General features: G+C 38.7%; 2 protein-coding genes across 6 annotated transcripts; one reads left to right on the top strand and one right to left on the bottom strand.

The window, feature by feature from the left end:
- Nucleotides 1–570: 570 nt before the first annotated feature.
- Nucleotides 571–1,919, bottom strand: LOC105396390 (cilia- and flagella-associated protein 20). 2 transcript variants are annotated; one of them, XM_011568385.3, is made up of 3 exons: nucleotides 1,781–1,919; nucleotides 1,279–1,507; nucleotides 571–955 (listed from the first exon to the last, which is right to left on the bottom strand). In XM_011568385.3, exons 1-3 carry the CDS (start codon nucleotides 1,828–1,830, stop codon nucleotides 638–640), a joined length of 597 nt encoding a protein of 198 aa, XP_011566687.1. In that variant the 5' UTR covers nucleotides 1,831–1,919; the 3' UTR covers nucleotides 571–637. The 2 variants fall into 2 exon arrangements, with proteins under 2 accessions (XP_011566687.1, XP_011566688.1); XM_011568386.3 differs by lacking the exon at nucleotides 1,781–1,919 and having other exon boundaries at nucleotides 1,279–1,732.
- A 272-nt stretch (nucleotides 1,920–2,191) lies between these two features.
- LOC105390538 (serine/threonine-protein kinase 3) lies at nucleotides 2,192–19,186 on the top strand. Of its 4 annotated transcripts, none has more exons than XM_048633273.1 (12): nucleotides 2,192–2,420; nucleotides 10,492–10,594; nucleotides 11,357–11,515; nucleotides 11,855–12,082; nucleotides 12,323–12,396; nucleotides 12,614–12,748; nucleotides 13,100–13,209; nucleotides 13,727–13,842; nucleotides 14,145–14,265; nucleotides 14,752–14,908; nucleotides 16,694–16,775; nucleotides 17,446–19,186. In XM_048633273.1, the coding sequence occupies exons 1-12, from the start codon at nucleotides 2,377–2,379 to the stop codon at nucleotides 17,602–17,604; spliced, it is 1,488 nt and encodes a 495-aa protein (XP_048489230.1). In that variant the 5' UTR covers nucleotides 2,192–2,376; the 3' UTR covers nucleotides 17,605–19,186. The 4 variants fall into 4 exon arrangements, with proteins under 4 accessions (XP_048489230.1, XP_048489227.1, XP_048489228.1 ...); XM_048633270.1 differs by lacking the exon at nucleotides 17,446–19,186 and adding an exon at nucleotides 16,626–16,639 and having other exon boundaries at nucleotides 14,752–14,911; nucleotides 16,708–16,865; XM_048633272.1 differs by lacking the exons at nucleotides 2,192–2,420; nucleotides 17,446–19,186 and adding exons at nucleotides 7,311–8,051; nucleotides 16,626–16,639 and having other exon boundaries at nucleotides 14,752–14,911; nucleotides 16,708–16,867.
- Nucleotides 19,187–20,507: the final 1,321 nt, after the last annotated feature.

Below are 20,507 nucleotides of genomic sequence, written 5' to 3'. Positions count from 1 at the left end.
ACTTACGTCAACGGAAAATCTCGAGTTTATTTTATGGATTATATTTTTGTGTTCAAATATCAACATAACATAACGTTGAACCGAGACTTAACGTTGGTGTCATTGTGTAACACTGAAATTCTATTGTGTAAAACTGAAATTAAAGTAATACATACACTCGCACTTTTTTTTTTACTAGTTATCGATAAAAAATATCCATAAGAAGCACATCACTATTTCAGCGGGGCTATGTTGGCAGTTTTGTACGTCATAATTTTTGTTTTGTTGGTACCCTCTGTTAGTACGCGTGAATAAAAAAAAATAATACAAGTATTTTTTTCTTTTTTTTCCCTTGTACTCCCATCTCTTAAAACGTAGTGTTCTTTTCTCTATGTATGCACTCTCGTACAAAAATAACCTCGAATAAAATCAGTAATACCTACTTCACTCTTTACCTCTATTTATTCTGTCTTCCCTTGAACCGAAAACCTAGGCCTAGACCTAGTGAGCATATTTTATTATTAATTAAGAATCAGCAAGTAGTTAGCCTAAACTGGTGATGAGATCTCATGGCATTTAAATTACACAATATTTAGGACTTACAAATAAATTTACTGTGTAAATATTGTAATTAAATTCATATTGTACATAATGGATTTCATGTTGCTACAGCTGTTTTAGCTTTGTTCTGGATGGGGAGGAAGAGCTTGAACTCGGCTGGCAGCTCGTCTTCAGAGTAGAGCCGGTCAGAGAAGTAGACTCGGCGGATCCTGCAGTTAGCATGTATTTGCACCCTCAGGGTCTCCACGTAGTTGGTGCCGTACGCCCGGCGGGTGAAGTCGGCCAGGTTGAACTGGATCTGGTTCCAGCCCTCATCAAGCCTCATTGGCATGGTGCAGATGAATGGCTTGACCCTGGTTGTGGACTGGTAGTTGCTCGCCCGGAATCTTCTACGCACATTTTTGTCATCTAATACCTGTAACATGAAAAGCTTGTAAGAATGTTTATTTCTTGAATAAAGATAATGATCATTAATTCGTTTCTTGTTTGCTCTCTAAAGGAGAAGGAAGAGTCTGCAGGCTTCTTCACTAACATGAGAGAGCAGTTTGGTGATAGGTAAGGTACAACCACAATGCATTCTGAGTTGGGTATGCTACATTGGATCAGTGTTCTGTACCTATGTCTCTGATGTGTTCAAGTTCGAAAATTTCGTTGACAAAACACAACATAACCTCACTTTTCAAAATAAATGTAATCGTATATAATACCTAAACATTAATATTAAGCTTTTGCACGTACCTGAACTTCAAATGTAAAGTACTTTTTGAGGTTCTTTATGATCATAACCAGGAACGGCAGCTTGATCCCCAGAGTCTTCTTGGGGTCTGCTGGACAGGTTATGTACGTGGTGCTAACATTGGTGCCCACTATCTCCAGTACCAGGCTTTGTATGTCATTGTCCGTAATCCTTTTTATGTGCCCATTTCGCACTTTTTTGTCCCAAATTTGTAAGGGTTTGCTGCCTATGCTGTAAAGAATAGACAAAAAGCCGGATTGAAAGGTATTCTTAAACATTTTTCACTGTACACTAACACACACACTGTGATAACGTTTATCTCATATGTAAAATCATAGGTTTGTTTGATCAATACAGAAAATATTTATGAACTGCATTAGAGTTTCATGAAATGACAGGGTCACAGAAATTTGGAGAGGCCATGATTTGTTTTCATTCGCGTTGTTGCTATGGAAACCACAGACCGAATAGAGTAAACATTTTAAAATATTATTTTTACCATACCCAAGTGGACACAATGGATACCGACAAATATCAACATTTTCATGATGCATTATGAATATTTTACAAATATTTCTAAAGACTTGTTGCTAGAAAAAAATAGACGAAAATATAGTGGATAAAAATCATGTCATTCTCGAAGAACAGTGAGAACAAGCATTCTAGAATCGCAGCTCTATGGTTCATAAAATAATGCTAAACTTGGTCTGCAGTTTTCGTTTCTATCAACGCAGCAATTTTTTTTTAAGCAAGTTTACAAAATACTTCAAAGCATAATTAAAGCATATTTAGTTTTAAAAAAAACTGCATATCTGCGATTTTATTATTATAACATGCGTATATAAGGAAACTAACAATAAATCTTAAAATAGGGACAATCATAAAACAGTTTGAAACTTGTTGAAGATACTAAAACGGAACGTGTCATAAGAAAGTGGCAGTTTGAAATGCAGGTTTGCAACAAAGTGCATGGGTTTATACATTTTTTGTTGAATATTATGCAAACAAACCAAAATATATTGATACAGGTGGTGCACTAGAGTGTCTGATTACTAATAGGAAAACAATGAAAGCTGTTTCTTTCTCATAAAGAACTAACAATGTCCGACACCGCAAATATGACTACAGAAATGTCATCAAAGAGGTAAGGGAAGATTGTCATTACATTACTAATGCTTACCTATTAGAAATTTGTACGTTCTAGATAACATTTTTAAGCCTGTAGATCTGGATGTATGATCTGGAAGTCGTGAAGTGTTTACCGCCAACTTTCAGTGCTATCCAATAAGAAACAGGCTGCTTCTCCACCTCATCCAAAGCTATGATCTCCAAAGAATGCCTTAATATTTCGCTCACATTAATTCGATCTATATTAGGAACTCACCTGATAGAGTAATTTAGACTTTCAATAATCCTGGGTACTTCCCTGTCCTCAGCTTGTAGCTGTTACAATATCAATCATGTCTAGTCTCACAAATTGTTTGAATCCAAATAAATATTTTAATTATTTAATTTTATTGAATACATATTTGTTTACTTTTTTGATTGTATCAGTGCTATGACAGCAGTTTAAAATTAGAAGTGACAAGTTTGGTTATTCTAGAATATTAACTATGGAAATGGCAAAAATTATTAAGGCTTTCAGCCTGAAGCATACATTAGTCTTGCTCAATGCTTCTTTGAACCACAATACTTGTAAGTTGAGTAATTAATACTAAAGAGTCTAGTTTTGGCCTCATATTTGGATTGAGTTAGTAGAGCTGCAATAAACACAGAAGTTTGGTGAAGATGCTTGCCAAAAACCAAAAACTGTAGAAAGCCTGCTGTATTGGCATAGCCAGTTTTAATTATACACAACAACATTCATAAAAATATTATTGAACCACTCTATCCCTGCAGAAGTTATAAAGCGGTTACTATGAAAATCTTTTTGTAACATTACAGTTACTATATTTATACTGTATTTGAATATGCTGGGTTGAATAAAAATTGCATACAAAACACCTAATACATTACTTATTTTTAATATGCTGCAATTTATGATTAGGCTGCCATATTTTCAAAAGAATATTGTAATGTAGCTCTAAAATGGGCTTGCAGCAAAATTGAAAGCTACTTTTGTCTTGCTCTGACACTACCGTCAAAGCAAGCAAGCTCTTTCTTCAATTCACATTTATAATATGCTACTCTGCTCACGCAGTCCATAATCAGTATTGTAAAATATTGAAATCAAAATCAGAATTTTTTTAGAAGTTGTCAGTTGGCAGTCATTACACAGTTATCCTGATTCTGTTATTTTTATTTACTTATCATTACAGGCTTAACCTAATGCAATATCCTAAAGCATAACCAATTATAGAAGTGTTACACTATCCTAATCCTAATCCTATCCTAAATATCCTAATCCTAATCCTAAATCCTAAATCCTAAATAATATTATAAATGCGAAAGTAACTGTGTCTGTCTGTCTGTCTGTCTGTCTGTCTGTCTGTCTGTTACTCTTTCACGCCAAAACTACTGAACGGATTTGAATGAAATTTGGTATACATACGGTCTAGACTCTGGGAAAGAACATAGGCTACTTTTTATCCCGGAATTCCCACGGGAAAACTTTTTAAGGCGAAGCAAAGCGCGCGGGAACAGCTAGTGATAAATATATAAAATGTATTAATAAAAATATCATTAATGGTGAATGTTGTACTGGCCTGTGGGGTTACCAACACCACAAGTTCATACAAAAAAACGAGACTCACCTGTGTCGGCTACTATAATAAAACTTGTTTAAAGGGTGTTTAAGTAAAAAATTGACACATTTTAAAGTGTTTGACAGCCAACTGACACCCTTTAGCATAACTGTCTAAGTTTTGTGTTCAGCTGTTTAGTGCTGTAAATTTCTGATATAAAACAAATAATTAACAGATATTTAGTGCTGCCCAATACTGTGTCACACTCTCCTGTGCCACCTGGTCTTAACTTTATACCTAACTACATATCTGCAAAGTGACATTTCCGAATATTTAGACGCTAGACTGCAGAGGCGGACCTTATCAACTGTATTCATATGTTTTATTCTTATAACAATACTATCATCATGATGGCAGACAAGGGTGCTTCCGGCGCAGACGACATCGGACCATAACAATACGACAAGAGGCTCCCATTGACGCACTGTGTTCAACTTTTAGCCTAAACTACGTATTATGTCAAAGTTATCGAGTGTCAATCGGTTTGCATTTGAATAGGAACGCCATCTTTAACGCCGATCGTATCTGTCATGGATCGTAATTTATGTATTGGGTACCTATTCCAAATTTACAATTTCATCCAAAAACTGCACGATTTCATTCTTTGTTTTTGATTATCTCACAAACTAACATCAATGTTCCTGTGTAAATGTGAAAATTCGGCGTATTAAATATCAGAGTTTTAATCTCTTTTACATATTTCTCAAGTCCAAAGGCTACGCCACAGTTTGGCTCGGTATTGCGGTCACAGATTCTTTCGATTCAGATTCGCGTGTTAAAGAGAAAGGTAATATTTGCAGGATTAAGCCCTGACTTTCATATGAAATATGCAGATCGAATCACCGTACTTAGGTACCTAGTCCTTTGATTTATCAAAAATTCTAAACATTATACGTCCCTCTTCAGAGCACCTTCAATGGTATACGCAACAGAGAAAGTTACGTTACGCTATGTTTTTTTTTAATTTCGGACCTGAATTCCTCATCCTTAACATCATCGTTCAATATCAAAATTTCTCAGCCACTTCGACTTGTAGGTCAATTAGAGAGGCTCCTTCGATTCGCCTCATTTCTTATATTATGATTCATCAGAGAAAGTATCTGCACTAAAGCGTGGTGTACTCTCCAAATACCTTACAAGGTACGAGAGCACATCAATATACTTAACCAACATTGTAGGTACATGAACTTACGGCAGTTAGGTCTCGAGGGTATCCATAACTTTGTCCGCCTCATAAATACAAAGATTGGATATTAACACCGTACTTGTTACAAATACCGTCTCATATCGGCCAGTTCAATATCTAAGTGTCGATTACTTCTGCATATCTCGTTTCGAAAGCGAGCCGGAACTAGGGCGCCTCGGAGGCAGTCTATTTACCGAACAGATATTTCACCTACTTAGTTCCCGATGAACACGCCAAGTACTATTTGAAATTAGATTATTATAGCAATGGTGAAAAACCCTTTAGTCACGAAGGCACTTGTGCTTGACTAAACCGATTTTGATGGAACCTATCTAAAATTGCCTAAGATACCCTCGATCACGTCACCATAATGAGATTGAGTGAGGTGTACGCGTTAAATAAAATATAAATTAATTAATATACCTACTACGCACTAAATTACGCCCCTTTATTTTAGGGGTAGGTATATTAGGGGTTTCTCAGTTGCCATTGCCAATGACATACAAATAGCTCCGTTTTTCGGTTTAAAGTAAAAAAAAATGCAGCAAATAGTGAGTGGCTCTCCAGCCACGTCGAATGACATTTTTCCTGGAAAAATACTTGTTACACTTATAAGTTTTACGATCGTGGAAGAGAGCGGGTTTGCTTGAGACCCGCGAGCCAGTTGTAAAAGAGGTCCATTCCTTGCCCATGACTCAGGAACACGCTACTAAATCGAAATATTTATCCTGTTCAACTACATATTTGTGATGACGAAGATCCTGCAGATTTTATTAATATGTATGCCATATTTGTCTTGATGAAACTCTCCAGTTACTAAAGCATTTGCTGAGTTGTTAGGTGGTGGATTCGTTGTTGTGAAGGAAAAGGCGATCGCATTAATTTCGTAACCACTATCGCTTGGGCTCATTGAATGACCCGCAAAGAGTTTGACTCACATCCGGCCACGATCATTATTTTATGTCTTTGGTCTTAGTAGTTCTATTGTTTGACCCGTACACGTCGCCAGTACAGTTTTGGCGGCCCCTTCGTATTGCTTACCATTAGAATAGTGAGTTTTATTTCTTATATAGTTTAAACTTTAGCTACCTTTATCAATGATCCTCCTTGATGTATTTCAGTAGTGCCAAATGTTGCGCCCACGCATAGCTCCGCCGCTTTTGAATCTCGATCTAAAATTGGATCCTGCACATCTGCTGAAGTTTTATGTAACTGTAAACTCTCTTTGTCGGAATGTCTTCAATATTGTGTAATGTTCAAGTTAATTCGGTCACCTGATTTGAAATATAAGTCGATGGACCTCGATCACAAAGTAGTTAATAACTAAATTACTATAGTTCACCTCAAAAATTTAAACCTAATATTATTGGTAAATATCTAAATTATAAAGAAAATTAGTACTTGAGTACCGGTATTTTCTATTAATGATGTAAGTGCTTCTTTGTTACTTTGTTGTGCATTCTATTTCCATCTATCTACACAAGTTCAATGACACGTTTTCCGATGTCAGTAGTTCCTTGACCGCCCACTGTCCACTCTCGCAGAACAAATCACTTCAGAGGATAACTGACGCGAAAATATACATTCGAGAAATCTCTTTGTATCTTATTATTGCTCCTCTTATTTATCCTCTCATTAGCTTTGTGTTTATTGTGACCAATGTGTAATAGATGCGTCAAGTAAGCCGTGGTGGCATAATCTATGGTTCCCTAATTAGTGACGTCAACTGTAACGGGTTTGTGTCTTGGTTGTATTTTTAGATTAGACCAACTCGCTGCTCTCTGTAGATATCTATCGGTCACAACTCACAACCCACCCGTGCTGCTGCTGCCCACATGATGTGCATATTATGTCAACTACACTGATAAGAGATTTGGGGTTTCATAAGCTGGATGTATGTGCTTTTTGTTCGTTATGATCTTCTTATACCTACTGCAACTTCTATGATTGTAATTGGTTATTTAAAATGAAAATATCAAGGGCTATAGAGCATAGGAAAAAAATTAACTCCTAGGCATTTGCTGAAAATTAATTAAATACCTACATGTAGTATAAAGTACTGAAGCGAAGTTTAAATGAACGTTGACCACACGGCTCATGGGATATCTTATTGACTTTTCACAGGAGTAGGTCTACATAATATCAAGACGATTGAAAGTTCGTTCAAAACTGAAACTTCATCAGTGATCACTGGATCAGTCTCGTCATAGCATTCGACGAGGTCGCTCGTGACTCGTGTCCGGTTATAATAAGATAATAACAGAACGAAACAGTTTATTTTCGGTTCTGACTTTTGTTATACGTTTTAGGATTGCTCCCCTGTCCACCGGTTACGTAAACTGAAAATATAACTTGTGGTGTTATCTTACTGTTGTGATTGATGTGTGTCAGTGATCGATCAAAGGATAACTTATCTTGTAGCCGTCTCGCAGCTTGTATTCGTAACCCCGTTTCGAGACAGCTCTGTTTACGTAGTAAATAAAGTTGTACGAACTTTTTTTTTTAGTTCTATACTAGGATTGCAGTGTTTGAAGAAGCTATTGATATTTTGAGTTGAGTTTAATAAAAATTCTCGATAAACAAGTGAACAGTGTAATCAGTTTTGATTCGTGAAAACCAAGTGAAAAACGACATTGAATAGTGACAAAACTGACAATAGACAGTGATGCGGCAAGACGTCTGACACAATGACCCCAGCACGGACGGTTGTGTATGGATGCTGAGGATCGTCTGGAAGAAGCTGGAAGGCTGGGCTCTGTAAGGACGGAGCACCCTCGCTCACGAGCCGGCAGCGGCGTCTCGCCACCATGACTACCGGCCTCGGCATCGTCGTGGGTCCACAAGGGTGCGTGCTTGGACCTCTGTTGTTCAATGTGGTGGTTTGAAAACAGTCTTGTCGTTTGATGAATGTTGTGGGTTTTGTAGTTTAGTTTGAATGCGTTTGTGTGCAAGAATAAAGTGTTTTTTAGTTAGCGTGTGGTTTTGTGACAAAATATAATATATTTTTTTGTTTTATATGTTTGCATTTTTTGGTTAAATGTTTAAGAATAATCCGAATTAAGGATCGAATTTTCCTCAAGAGCAGAAAACGGTATTTTTTTATGAGTCACCAAAGTACTAAAGGTGCACGCTTTTTTGTACGTTTTTCCTCAGCGAGCGGTCCTATGACATGATAAGTTCAATGTACACTTATGACATGGAAATGATATCAATAATAGGTATGCTAATTGTTGTTTATGCAAACGTTCTGTGACTTAATTTATTGATTGTATCGTGCAAATCATGAGACAATGGCAATGCACCTTGCACTTTCTATTGTTTATTACTACTTAATTTAGATGTGATGTGCCGCAAATTATGTGTTAGTAATATAGGTATAAGTCAATGGTTATAATAATATTATACAATTATTTTAGTCCTTATATTTATTTAGTCCTTTATTATTTTCGCTCTGGTTACTACTTTGTATAGATAATATTGTTAATTAATGTACGAGTACTTTTAAATTACATTAAATGTATTCGTACCTACAAAATTAGAACTTAAAATATGTTTCATAATTTCTTGTAAAATTAGACATTATCCTATCTAATAGACGCCTATTATGAAGATATGAATAGATTACTCATTGATTATCTCCGTGTAATCGATAGCGTATTCATATCACAGTATTGACTCAGCTGCCATCTCATTCATGTCCATCCAGAATATCAGTCGAGTACATTTGGGACAAAGAGAGGGTCAGGTTTCTTGCACCAGACTGTACCAACAACCTACCCATGAGAACAAACTTGCCGACATTGTGTCAATATTATAAATTAACAATTAACGGAAGCGACTGTGTATGCTTCATTATCTCCTGTACTTTGTTTATTTTAAATATTTCGCTGTTGATTTATAAACCATATTGTTTTCCTGTTAGTTTTGGTTGCTTATTATATTTAGGGTCTGCTGTGCTGAATATTTAAGTCATTACATCAATGTCTCTACAATTACATCTTTATTTCAGTGAGATTAAAATAAAATAAACTCGTCGGTACAAATAATGATGTAGGTACATTTGTGATAGATTTTGTTTATCCATTTAAACTAGGCGTGAACTGTAAAACTTTGACGATCCATCGTAAAGTCATTCTGTAAATATGCATGCGTCGTCATCGCGTAAATCATTCTCCACGCTTTTTATGAGGTTTTAAAGCTTCATGCATTATCCTGTATATTATTCCATAAGTCCGCACTGGATAAGATCACTTTAAATCATTAATTGAAGTACTTAAGTGATAGAGATTGGATGGGTATTCAAGAAGACGCAAACTTTACGTTTACCTTTACCTAAACTATCAAACCAAAAAGTTTACTTACTGCACCGTGAAAGAAACACTTTCGAATGTATTTCAGCGTTTTCGGCCTGAAATTAGGCGCAGGAATGAGGGCGTGTGTGGCCCAGTAGGGGGCGGCGGGCTCCCATCTTGATAACCGACCGTTGACTCCGAAGTTATGTCATTATTACTACTTTCTTGTTATTTATCGCTTGTTTTCTGTTTTATTGTGTTTTTTCCTGCCTTGTTGCGTTGCGATAGCTGTGTGTAATAAAACTAATAAACAACATCAAATGGTTTATATATATGTATAGGTATGACTTCTTTAATGAAACGCTAGTAAAAGCTACATAGCTATATGCGGTGGTATAATGCATTAACGATTGTAACTATAGGTTTGTGAGCGATCTAGTAGAAGCACACTTTTGATGCTTCTTCGATTAACGTAAAAAATATGTAGATAGGTATTACATTGCCTGTATTGAGCGGTCACACCCACTAACTAACAGGATTTACTTAATTGAGCGTCATAAATACATGTAAATTTGTACGACTCGATTTTGTTGCACAGTAATGTAAATACCAAATTATTTGTAGATTGACAAAGCGCACTATTTCTATGTATAAAGTACCTAGAATTGCATTTCCCACAACTTAACAATTTATTTATAATCACATCAAAGAAGCAACTACGATAGACTGTTCAGTGTTCATGTCCAAAGAGCGTATCTTGACGAATATGTTGCGCTTACCACTCTATGGCGATTCACACACGCACCGCCGAACCGCGCGGATTGCGGATTCTAACATAGTAAAATTCCGTGCGTTTTTTTAATAGCTGTAATTTTACAAACAATGATAATCCGTCCTCCGCGGCGGTGTGCGGTCAAGTGTGAGAATCGCCTATCCCCTTGCATTAAATGTCCTATCGTGTGTCAATGTTCCATGACCTCGTGTCTGTTGCAGCGAGCTGAAGAAGCTGTCGGAGGAGTCGCTGACGCGGCAGCCGGAGGAGGTGTTCGACATCATCTGCAAGCTCGGCGAGGGCAGCTATGGCAGCGTGTATAAGGTACTTACATATTAGCTTCATCTGGATAGATTAGGTAGCTTAGTTTCTGCTCCTGTACTTCTTACTGCATAGGTAGGTAGGTACATAATAGCGACTTTAATCCCCGGGGTGGTACAGTGGTAAGGGAGTCAGGAAGTCTGAAGTTTTAATGCCTGCAGTCGGAAAATTCTGTTGTAAGTCCTTGACTGTACATTATTTTAATAAAATTATAAATGAATCTAGGTATTCTAGAGCGTTGGGATATTTTGTAAGCTATAGACACACTATTAACGCCACTTGCAACGGCCTTGTAATATCATCATCAGCCTACAATCTGCTGATAAACATAGACCTTTCGCAAGGAGCGCCAGAACTCTCCGTCATTGGCCTCATCCAAACACAATCGGCTGTCTAAGCTCTAGCGGGCTTGAACACTCGTGTACCAATATCGATTCTCCAGCAGAAATAACCTACACTCTAGCATACATACACATAGATATATACCTTTTATAGTATAGTATCGGTATACCAGATAAAATCGTGTCGGTAACCTTGATTCTCTGACGGCGGATACTCATAAAGATGCCATATATATTACAGAATGGGCCAGCTGAAAACGAATGCTGTGGCATTATTGTCTATTATTATTATTATATTATTTTGTTTTTGTTATAAATGTATTTTTACGTTTAGGCTAATGGATCTGTTTGGTCCCCAGGCGCTCCACAAGGAGAGTTCTTTATCCCTCTATCTTTTACTCTAATAAACCTGTTTCCCCCACAGGCGCTACACAAAGAGAGCGGGCAGGTGCTGGCCATCAAGCAGGTGCCGGTGGACACGGACCTGCAGGAGATCATCAAGGAGATCTCCATCATGCAGCAGTGCGACAGCCCATATGTGGTGAAGTACTATGGGAGCTATTTCAAGAATACGGACTTGTGGGTGAGGGAATAAGGTTTACATTTTGTTTGCAGTAGGAAACTATATAGCTCAAATGCTGGTATATTATGTATTGGACAGATGAAAACGCAAACTCCTCCTTAAATTTTGTTATATTAATTGCACTCCAGACACCGGGGCCGTCGCTGTGAAAGGAATCCAATCAGCGTAGGAAACTAGATTTTTGCCCGAAGTGCACCCGACGTTGGTCCATTACTCGGGGAGCCATATATCGTCTACTCTGCTCACTTTTGATGGCTTCTGAATGATACCTTATTCTGGACCTCGACGTTCTATTTGTTCTTTCTAAAGTTATTTTTTCTAAACTATTTACCCTTCCAGATAGTAATGGAATACTGCGGCGCGGGCTCAGTATCAGACATCATGAGGTTACGCAAGAAAACCCTCTCAGAGGATGAAATAGCCACAATACTATGCGATACACTAAAAGGCCTGGAATACCTGCACCGGCGTAGGAAGATCCACCGAGACATCAAGGCCGGGAACATCTTGCTCAACACTGAGGGTCATGCTAAGTTGGCGGACTTTGGCGTCGCTGGACAGTTGACTGTGAGTACTTTTTTGGTGAAAAGAGTACTTTGTTTTGATCAGATTGGGCTATTAACTAAGCTGTAGGTTGATTCAGTAGTTGAGTTGAGTTTGAGTGACGCAAATGTAGAACTGCCTATCCTGTAAATTCAAATAAGATTTGTATCTTAAAAATAAAGTGGAGACCAAGTTGATGCTAGTGCAGCAGATACCTAATTGCTATGACTGTATGACTAACTTCTTTCTTTTCTGAATTTCCAGGACACAATGGCGAAAAGAAATACAGTAATCGGCACACCATTTTGGATGGCGCCCGAAGTTATACAAGAAATAGGGTGTGTATGCAAACCTGTTATTCTTTACAGTACACAGATGGTCCTGCTCATCTTATGTATATTTATTCAGACGAAAAATTATTAGCAATTTCACATCCCGAGAAATGTGAGACAGTAAAAAGTCTATTGTGTCTGGTTTACCAATGGGTCACCGGGACGTGAGCGGTTAAGTCTTTTAATAATCGTATAATTGAACCTTTCGTTTCCCTGTGTTCAGCTACGACTGCGTGGCGGACATCTGGTCGCTGGGCATCACGGCGCTAGAGATGGCGGAGGGCAAGCCCCCGTACGGGGACATCCACCCCATGCGCGCCATCTTCATGATCCCCACCAAGCCGCCGCCCTCCTTCACGTGAGTACCTACAACATAGCAACACTACGCAAACATCTAGTACAAAAATGCCATGCGAATAAGCGCCATCTAGCGGCACATTAGTCATGTCGCTTATTCGCATGGCATTTTTGTTGCTGTTAACAGTACCCCAGTGGTACATAGAGCCTTCACAAGAGCCCTGGCTTTTGTCCAGCTCAGCCCTTGCGCTCGAATCTCGCTGTCAACTCTAGGCTGCCATGTACTCGTATGTGTGTGGCGGTTTCCAAATCACATAACAATTTAAGCAGGCGCGACATACTAGGGGTTAACAAAGTCCAATCAGTAATTATGTACTTTCAATCTATTATAAAACACAATTTGTAATTGCAGTCAGCCGGACCAGTGGTCGCCAGAGTTCATCGACTTCGTGAGTCAGTGCTTGATCAAGAACCCCGAGGAGAGAGCCACCGCCGAGTTTTTATTAGAACATGAATTTATAGGTAAAGTACGGTCAAAATCATACACCTATATAGGAAAATTATTGTTACGTTAATGTGCGTCATCATAAAACTCATTACATCATAATTATTCGCTGAAGCTGAATATCATTTATTTAGTAATTTTTCAGAGTATCCATAACGAATACGTTACCTTGCATTCAAATCATGGATAAAGGCGTTTATCATATTTTTTCTGCGTTAATTTTCACAGCTCGAATTGTGGTCCATTGTGGGCCTGGACACAACAATGCGTTGCGACGTCGCGTCCTGGAAATGTCTCCTTCCCACTCTCAAGTGTTCAATGGGAGATAGTGAGAGAGTGGCACGATGCGACATCGCAGTGCATTGTTGTGACCTCACCCTATGGCCCTCTGATGTGTTATGTGGTACAGTCGAGTCCTCATACTTCTTCTATTCTATTCTTGTTTTGTATGGCACTTGTACTGTGCCTTCTTGTCGTGTCGATGGCAACTGTCACATCGAGTCCTTATTGTACTATGGTGTGTGTAAATTACAGGTAACGCGAAGCACCCGAGCATCCTATCAGCTATGATCTCGGAGGCGCGCGAGATCAGGGAGAGCCAGGCGTTCCGGAACGCGCAGCAGAACAACAACGCCAAGACATTCGCAGCGGTGAGTTATTAAACGCCCCCTTGAGTGATTTACCGCTGTGCTTTGCATTCTGACGCACCTAGAGGCAGTCAACGACAGACAAGTAATCTGATTGGCTCTTCCTTTTACCACGGTTACAATCCCAACCTATTGCTCCGCTGAATGTCACGGACAAGCTAAGAAATCGAAGCCGAAGATAGAAGTATAATCAGAGCTCACGATAAGAGCGAAATAGTATGTGTCTGCACGCCTTTAATTAGTTTTTTTATGATGATAACTATTCTGATACTTTACTAAAATAAGTTTCCTAAATATATTTCTAGTTGGGCGCGTGCTACGACGAGGCGACCATGAAGGGCTACGCGGACGGCACGCTGGTGCCCGCCGCCGACCTGGACCTGGGCACCATGGTCATCAACGAGCACGACCCCCACACCATGAAGAGTAAGTAGCGTGGGACGCCCCACAGCGACATGGAGGCCGTCCCACCTGGACCTGGGCACCATGGTCATCAACGAGCACGACCCCCACACCATGAAGAGTAAGTAGCGTGGGACGCCCCCACAGCGACATGGAGGCCGTCCCACCTGGACCTGGGCACCATGGTCATCAACGAGCACGACCCCCACACCATGAAGAGTAAGTAGCGTGGGACGCCCCACAGCGACATGAAGAGTTCTAGAGCGTCGTCGCTGCAATTTTTGATGACTATTTCTTTTTGACTTAACTACGCGACGCAGCGCAACGCACCAATGGGGTCTCACCCTTATATTATGTAGAACGATGGAGCGTTACCGCTCAGTCAACGCAGCGCTATAGAAAATCACAAACATCTATTGCGGCCACCCTTCTCTGCATACGGTGATGGCTGCCATTTGGTCCTTATTTCATAATACTCTGTCTAACTTTCTTCTAAACTACTCTTTCCAGGGCACGACACAGACCCAATGGACACCAACAAGCCGAAATACCGACCGCTATTCCTGGAACACTTCGAGAAGAAGGAAGTGAACCACCTGAGCCTGGGCGGCGCGCAGGGCACGCTGCCGCCCGCCCAGCTCAAGCTGCCCGCGGCTGAAGAGGCCGAGCGGTTAGTGGGAGACTTTGTCATTATAACACACACACACACACACATACACACATACACACACACACACACACACACACACACACACACACACACACACACACACACACACACACACACACACACACACACACACACACATACATACACACACATACAAATTAGCAAATGAGCGTTGTGCAAATGTGTTCGTGTCATTATCATAAGAGTTGATATGTTAACGAACACAGTGCTATATTATGTTTGGTTTAACAGCACTGAAATTGACTTACCGCGTTGCTATTGGTCCTAACAATGGCCGATCTCGCCCTCTCAATAGATGGCCTTAACAGAAACACTCACGATGAATAAATAAGGGATTTTTGTAAGGTTAGCAAGGTACAAAGCGTATAGCTAGGTAGGTAGCCGGTAGTGACTGGCCTATATCCAGCAGTGTATATAATGCGCTGATGTGGACACTTGTAGAAGAAGGAGGTGAGCCACCTGAGCCTGGGCGGCGCGCAGGGCACGCTGCCGCCCGCCCAGCTCCAGCTGCCCGCGCCCGATGAGGCCGAGCGGTCAGTGGAGCCTTTGTCATTATTGTACCATAACCATCAGACAATCAAGACGCTTCTAACGATACCTCATTTGTCTAATTATGATAAGTGGTTTAGAAGTTAAGAGGGAACATATGAACATATATATTATGTACATACATACCGGTCAAAATCATAACCCTCCTTTTCGCTACGCCGTAGTCGGGTAATGAGCGTTGTGCAAATGTATTCGTTTGATGTAAATCGACCTTGACAAAAACAGTCACGATGAATAAATAAGCTATTTGTAAGGTAAGCAAGGTACAAAAGCGTATAGCTAGGTAAGTAGCCGGTAGTGGCTGGATGGAGAGGCCTATATCCAGCAGTGTCGATAATGCGCTGATGTGTACACTTGTAGAAGAAGGAGGTGAGCCACCTGAGCCTGGGCGGCGCGCAGGGCACGCTGCCGCCCGCCCAGCTCAAGCTGCCCGCGCCCGATGAGGCCGAGCGGTTAGTGGGTTAACTAACACTGTGCTATAGTCTATTTTCATTAACGAACGAGTAAGTACTAAAATTATCTCGCTCTGTCAATATCGGAAACGTGCAAGAGACGAGCAGACTCAGTACTCGTTTGTTAAAAAAATAGACTATATGAACAAGAGCAAACGAGCGCCGTGCAAATGTGTTCGTTCGATGTAGATCGACCATAACAAAAACACTCACGATGAGGGATTGCCAACAAAGTGGTCCTTCGGGCCGGATCGCCGTTTCTGTCGCAAACAACTTAGACTTCTACATTCAAAGTAATTCTAAACACTCAAGGGCGTTCAAATTTCGGCTGCGGTAGTTATCTATCTACAGAAATAAGCTCTCGGTTCTTGTAACACATCAATCTAAACTCCATTTCATATTAATTAGTCATCATCATCTCGACCCATCACGTCCCCACTGCTGAGGCTTGGGTCTCTTTCCAATGAAGGAAGGGTTTTAGACCTAGTCCTAATAAGTATGTCAGTTTATAATAAGCCCTAATTTTACATGTAGTGTACTGTACACCTATAATTATCAGTGCATTTAGTTTTAAGTCTAGTTTTAAAACAGCGATTGTATAATGTAACTGATGTTGGTGAACCTAATATATAAATAAAGTTCTAGTCCTAGTATTGAGTAGTCGGTAATGTATGAATGTTTTTCCTCCCCAGTGTGGAGCTAGCGCCGGCTCCATTTCATATTAACTATTTAGTCGTTAATTTATGTATTTCCCCCCCAGTGTGGAGCTAGCGCCGGCGGGCGGCGGCGACCCCGCGCTAGAGTACCAGCGCGCGTTCGTGGAGGAAGGCAACTTTGAATTCGTAAGTCAACTGCACGTCGTCTCCATACTGCCTCTAAACGCGACGCCGTGAGTCCGAGTACTGTTCTATAGGGGTGCTGTCACTAACCTAGTTTAGCGGGCTTTGTAAATGCCCGTTTTCATTAAAGATGTTAAATTTTAAATTGCATTTAACACACTTTTGGGAGTATATTAGGTGAGAATGTTGCTGTCACTAACTAACTTTAGCGGGGTCACGCCCGTTTTCACAAACAAATCCTAAATTTTAAATGACACTTAACACTTTTTTGGGAACTATTGAATCTGGCTTTTACTACTCTTAGGTGCGTTATGATATGATGAATAATATGGTAAATTGTCATAACTATTTTATTAATGTTTACTGCTTATTATACGTATTTAAAACTAACAAGTACGCATGCACGTTTTATTTGGATACTTTTAATATTCGTTGTCTTATTATTAATTTACTTTTTATTATACTTACTTGTTTATATAACATTTGTATTGTTACATCTTACATGTATTCTATTCTTTCTTTCCGTATAAAATATAAAATTAATTATTTAACATATATTTAAACATTCGGACTTACGGGAACAAATTCTTTGCCAACTTTCCATCTTCAAACACCATTACCATCAGCTCCCTATTTAACACAAGACAATAAACCTTCACTCATTTCCTTCCAGCTAAAGTTCCTATCTCTAGTCGAACTAGAAGCTCGCATGGCGTGTCTAGACGCGGAGATGGAGCGAGAGATCGACGAGCTTCGAACCCGCTACCAGCTGAAGCGGCAGCCGATACTAGACGCCATCGACGTCAAGCGCAAGCGACAGCAGAACTTCTAGCTCATAGCTACAAGAGCCACAGTCGTAGTTGGACTATCTGAAGCGGCGGCTGATATTGACAAGCAAGTTTGTGACTTCTTTTTGGTTTTTCGTTGTGGGGAATCGTCGCCTGTTTTGGGTGATGTGTGGGAAATGTTTGGTGCGATAGTATACCTCCTAGTCCTGCAACGTAAGGGTTATATTTATTATATTTTGCGGTTGCATTGAAGGAAAGTAAATGAGAAGCTTTGCAACCAGTTACAGTTAAAGTTGATACATTTCATGGATTGTAAAAATTAAACATACGAATGGTTAGAGTGTATGAACATGTACTAATGTTCAAATAACAGGAATGCGTGCTTCTAGCGCAAAGTGATTGAAAACAGTCTGTGTATTTGGTAAGGCGTCATAAGGTCCAAATTAGTCTGAATTTGAAGACGAGACTCACTGAAATTGGTATGTGATTTGTAGGAGTTAAAGAGAGTGAGTAGTTCCTGTTGGAATTACGCGTTAGTCAATAACATGTGATGGTGATGTGTAGGATAGTTTGCTATGGACTGAGGATAGGGAACCAACTCGCTGTCACTAATGCAACGCGATACGGATGATATTTGTGCAGTAGTGCCCCGATAGTGAGCTAGTTTTTAATCACATTAGATCTTAAATTGATCGGTTCCTCGCTTTACCAAATTTAGATGATCTTTACGATGAGTTGGATAAGTAATTATTAGAAGTTTGAGTGATGTTATGTGTTGTTTCCTAAATATGTGCTAGTTGGACATCTTCATAGGTGCTGTTGAAGTATAAATGGTGCCAACCTACAATGACTGGAATGTCCAAGGTTCCTGCTAGACGAAGGCTAAATTTTGGCCTAAATATAGTTTAAGTCCGTTCACAAAATTAACATACGATTTGAGAAGTTTATTCCGTCACTGAAGTGCAGGTTTAGTTCATTTGAACCAATTTGAACAAAGTATAGATATTTAGTAGCACCAAAATGAAAAAAAAAACATAAAAATAGCTATTTCGGGGTTTGCTATGTTTTTACGATGGTATACTCACTTCGGGAATAATACCAATTTCTACATCATAAAATAGTTTTCGGTAAGGCCGCTAGAATATAGTTTTACATACATTATGTAAGAAGCATAAAACATATCTATTTAGTATAATTTGTATTCAGTAATCGCAGAAATTCAATAATATGATTTGCTTATTTATTGACAGAGCTCATGTGTAAATAGTTTAAACAATTTTGCTTACCATTATTACATATTTCACTAGTAAGTTAGCATAGATTAATGTATCTTTGAAATTAATGTCCATGACAATATTTTTCTAGAACTTCTGTACAAATTGAAAACATGAAGTAATTATTTAGAAAGATATTTGCCTTCAATTATTATTGAATTGTTTATTTATAATGTATTTGTCTATTATTTTTGCAGAGAATAATGAAGTAGGTTATACCTATTAGTAAATGTTGATTTTGAGGAGCATATTGATGCCACATGCCGGACAACGGCCGTGTGGGTCAGAAGTGGCACCATTTTGTTTAGTTCCTTATTTAACTTAGATCTCAATTTGCTCGCAATGATAAGACGTTGCTTTACAAAAAAGGTAGGGTTGTGAGATTTGTGTATTATAAAAATATATATTGTAAATCTCAAATTATTGTAGGCATGTGCGTACTGTAATTTTAATTTTAAGCATACGACCAAGGTCGCATTGCTGTTTAGTTTCTTGATTTTAAAATGGCACTTCCAACAATGTATTGCATTTTTGCAATTTTGATGATACAACGAACAGCCGTCGCGTCAACAAATTAAAATTCCAGTGCACCGTGGAAGCAGAAGCAATATAAATAACCTCATAAAATATGTAATAATAATTAGAAATCATTTTTCGTAAATTGACATTGAAATTATTAATTTGTCGAAGTTTATTATACCAACCGAAAAGAATTGAAAACAACCATGCAAATTGCAAATCTTGACTATTTACCGTCATATTTTTGGTAATGATTTCGGTTTTGACCTATGTACCTACAGACGTTGTGATTCCAAAAATGAAGTTGATAATATAAAAGTATACATAAGTATGTATTAAAAGGTTTGCTATGTGTCACATAGAAATACCAAACCTAAAACAAATTCCATATACCTATTTAGTGCCATCTGGTAAATGATGCCATCACAAGTATTACGTGTGACGTACAAGACAAATTAAAGTATTTTTCTAAATGTGTTTAGAATTTTAAAAATCAAATGTACTAGGCATATAGTGTGCTTATTCCTTCTAGAGTCAGCCGAATACAATGCAATAACAATGGAATAAATTTATATCACTGTCTTAATTTAAAGTCACAAAACAACATCGCACTTGCATCATACAAAGTTAGCATATGGCAAGGGCATTTCTCTAAATCGGTCTAGCTAGAATACAATCCAATCCTAACTAATATTATAAATGTGAAAGTAACTGTGTCTGTCTGTCTTTCTGTCTGTCTGTTACTCTTTCACGCCAAAACTACTGAACGGATTTGATTTGAATGAAATTTGGTATACATATGGTCTAGACCCTGAGAAAGAACATAGGCTACTTTTTATCCCGGAATTCCCACGGGAAAACTTTTTAAGGCGAAGCGAAGCTCGCGGGCACAGCTAGTATAACATAAAACCTTAGCCATCAAAAAGAACTCATGTGCTATAGGTACTACTGTATCAAATAATGCATTTTATGTTTTGAATAAGTATGTAACTAATAATTTACACATTGTTCGGCCTATTTGTATGAAATGTGTTGCATTTTTCGTCAAAAATTTACAGGGTAAAAGCTACTGTCAAAATGTTCATGATTTATTATTTTGTTATCTTTATTTAGTCTTTCACGTTAAGATCTGTGTGTATATAGATTTATTGTTA

Source organism: Plutella xylostella, chromosome 5, assembly GCF_932276165.1.
Source record: "Plutella xylostella chromosome 5, ilPluXylo3.1, whole genome shotgun sequence".
NCBI lineage: Eukaryota > Metazoa > Arthropoda > Insecta > Lepidoptera > Plutellidae > Plutella > Plutella xylostella.
This window is presented reverse-complemented; position numbering and strand designations above follow the sequence as displayed.